Source organism: Nematolebias whitei, chromosome 13, assembly GCF_014905685.2.
Source record: "Nematolebias whitei isolate Nwh7 chromosome 13, NemWhi1, whole genome shotgun sequence".
Taxonomy (NCBI): Eukaryota; Metazoa; Chordata; class Actinopteri; order Cyprinodontiformes; family Rivulidae; genus Nematolebias; species Nematolebias whitei.
This window is the reverse complement of record NC_056510.1, coordinates 17,231,328-17,234,392: the sequence shown is the minus strand read 5'-3', so window position 1 is coordinate 17,234,392 and position 3,065 is coordinate 17,231,328. Positions and strand designations below refer to the sequence as shown.

Here is a 3,065-nt window from a genome sequence, read left to right as displayed (position 1 = left end):
CTCGACATTAACGTAATAAAACCCGAGTAGAACTCGAGTATTTGATGGCGTCATAGATCTCAAGATACAAAAATAAATAAATAAATAAATCCGCAATAAAAGGTAATTATTTACAAAAAAAAAAGACCAACAAAACATTGGGAGCGTATATTATACTCCTACCATTTATCATACTGCAAATAAGTCACAGGAAAAACTAAACCATTAGTTATTATTATTAAACTGCAAACGTGAAGAAAAGTGCAGCACGTCAGAAATGAAACTTAAAACAGTGGATGGGCGGTGGATTGGACCCGGTGTTACACCATACTCTGTGACCTGCAAACACTGCCCACTACGGTCATACGGTGGTCACATAATATGACGTCACTACGGTTACTCGACATTAAATTTTTACCTCGATAGAGGTCCTAGCAATCGATGTGTAGATTACTCGAGTACTCTGTTAATGCCCTATATATATATATATATATATATATATACTATACCATACAATTTTATTTATAGAGCACTTAAAACAGCGACAAGGCCAACCAAATTGCTGTTCAAACAGAACAACAGGTAACACACAAAGCAATATACAAAATGAAGTAAATCAGAATATAGACATAAAAACGATGCAGATAATGACGACTAACCAGTGTGGAGCATACAGGTTCAAAACACAGATCATCTGGTGTCGAAAGCTACCAAATAGTAGTGGGTTTTTAAACGGGACTTGAAGACCGAGAGGGAGGGGGCCTGTCTGACAAGCAGAGGTAACTCGTTCCAAAGTCTTGGTCCTGCTACAGAGAAGGCCCTGTCATCTCTGCGCTTAAGACGAGTTCCTGGAACTATATATGCGTTTTAAACCCTTCCCACAATCTTGCAATATTCTAAACAATGTTTCTAAACTAAACACTCTAAAAGAGCACAGAATGTCATGATTTCAACTCTCTGCTATCTGCCAGCCTCTTGGCCACGCCCACTTCTCTGCTCTGCATGGAGATATGACACACTGCATGAAAAAGCTTCTCCTGCAGCTTGGGCTGCACACTGGTGCTAAATAATTTAAAATAATTGATTAAAAAAAAAAATTCCATGCCGATCGTGCAACTCATCCATCGATCAGCCAATTGTGTGTCATGTCCAGTCTTACTTTGAAAAACCACGATAGAGCGAGTCCGTGAGAAACGAACCGCGAATTAGCGAGAGACTACATTTACTTTTAATCACCTTCAAGACACATATCAGTTACTCTTGTTGAATAAAAAGAAAAGGGATTTGTTACAATGAGGAACTATGAATTTAATTGTTCATTTCTTTGTTGCAGACGGTGTTATCTGATGAAATTCAGGGTCTAGTCGGAGTCATGGTTCAGGCGGCTGACACAGTAACGGGCATGATGACACAGATTCTCCCTGCTGTCCGTCAACTGCAAAGCTACATGCGCTCCATCCAAGATCTCAACTTGGTGTCCAACGCAGATTTTTCACAAGTGCGTCTTCTCATTCTATAGGTTTTAATTCTTATGTAGTGTTTGTATTCATAGTTTGTGGTTGACATACAGCCAAGAAACAAACAAAAAAAAAAGGTCAGATTTTGTGATTCAAAATAGAAATCTGTGTCCAATGACTCAGATCTTTTTCTCTTCCCCAGATGGCAAGAGGGATGAAGTCTAGCAGCTCCACCCAACCTACATTTGTGACACTGTCTCGTGCGATGTGCTCTAACGGTATCCTGGCTCTGTTTGGAATCTCAAAGATGCCTGATTTGTCAGAGTCCTCACGTTTTAACAAGCAAAAGAAGGAAGAGATGATCGAGAGGTTCAAGATTCCACGAGATTCCTGTAAGCTGAAATGAGTTTAGGACTTGAGATTAAATGCTTTTTATAGGAACATCTGTTCTTTAGAGCAATTCTAGTTTATATAATGTTAAATGTTTAAAATTTCCTAAAAGCTGTCATGATTTTACTAGACTTTGTTTTTTTTAGTCTAAATTTAAACTTTTTTTAATTCTTCCTCTATTATTAAATTGTTCACCTTGGCTGCAACTCAATCAAGTAATATAGTTAAGTATAATTTTTAAAAATACTTTATTTGAACAAAGTATGAGTTAAAATAATTAGTCCATCTCCATGTTAACAGGTCACATGTATGTTTTCTTCATGGTCAGCAACATTATTTCACAAAATATACCTGCTCTAAATGTATTTGCAAGCGTCCTGTTTCTAGATGTTCTTAGAAAATATTTGTTAAAGACAGCATTAAGAATGTTTAGATGTACATTTGCAAACTTATAATTAACAAGCTGCAAAATTGCCATTGCCCTATCATTAGGGGGTCAAGGTGGTGTAGAGGCAGGGCAGCCGACTTGGGACCCCAAGGTCCCAGGTTCAATCTGCAGTCATTCCAGGTTCAATCCCCAGTCATTGCACATCTCATGGTGTCCCTGAGCAGAACACCTCATCCCCAGTTGCTCCAGGCCACCCTCAATAGCTGGCCACTGCTCCAACTGCTCCACCTGGTGGTGGATGGGTTAAATGCAGGGAGCCTATTTCACCATTATATGAAAACATACAATGATGACAACACATACATATTATTATTATTATTCTAAAATAATCAGTCTTCTCTATGTTAAAATACAGTCACATGTTTTGATCTACTTCCATTTATTTCAGAAAGTTTTCTTACCATATAAAACATTATCATCATTTTCTGCAGATTGAGTTTCACTTTTTAGTTGAGTCAGGAAAACATGCACTTTAAATATCACAATACATCACTGTATCAAATTAAAATATCATTGTGGAGCTTGTTTTGGCTTTTTAGGTCTGAGGATTCAGATTCGTTGTGGGTTTTTTTAACCCCACAATATGCTTCACCTTTCCTATTTAGAATCAGAATCAGAATAAGCTTTTATTATCATTGTACCAAGATACAGCGAGAATATGTCCGTGCAGTCGTCCGAAAGATGAGCGGAGTGCACCTAGCTACTGCTCTTTGAGAGCGCCCGCTCTTATCCTTTTCAGAATACTTTTTTAAATTATCTATATATATATACACCTAGGCAACGACGTTCTC

At 37.8% G+C, this 3,065-nt stretch overlaps 1 protein-coding gene across 1 annotated transcript in view; it reads left to right on the top strand.

Annotated features, from left to right (window-relative positions):
* Nucleotides 1-3,065, top strand: part of abca12 (ATP-binding cassette, sub-family A (ABC1), member 12) — a gene marked incomplete in the record, with an annotated part of 77,400 nt that overhangs the window by 39,036 nt on the left and 35,299 nt on the right. Inside the window, 2 exon segments of the mRNA XM_037686141.1 lie at nucleotides 1,313-1,477; nucleotides 1,639-1,828. Coding sequence (XP_037542069.1) covers nucleotides 1,313-1,477; nucleotides 1,639-1,828 — 355 coding nt within the window.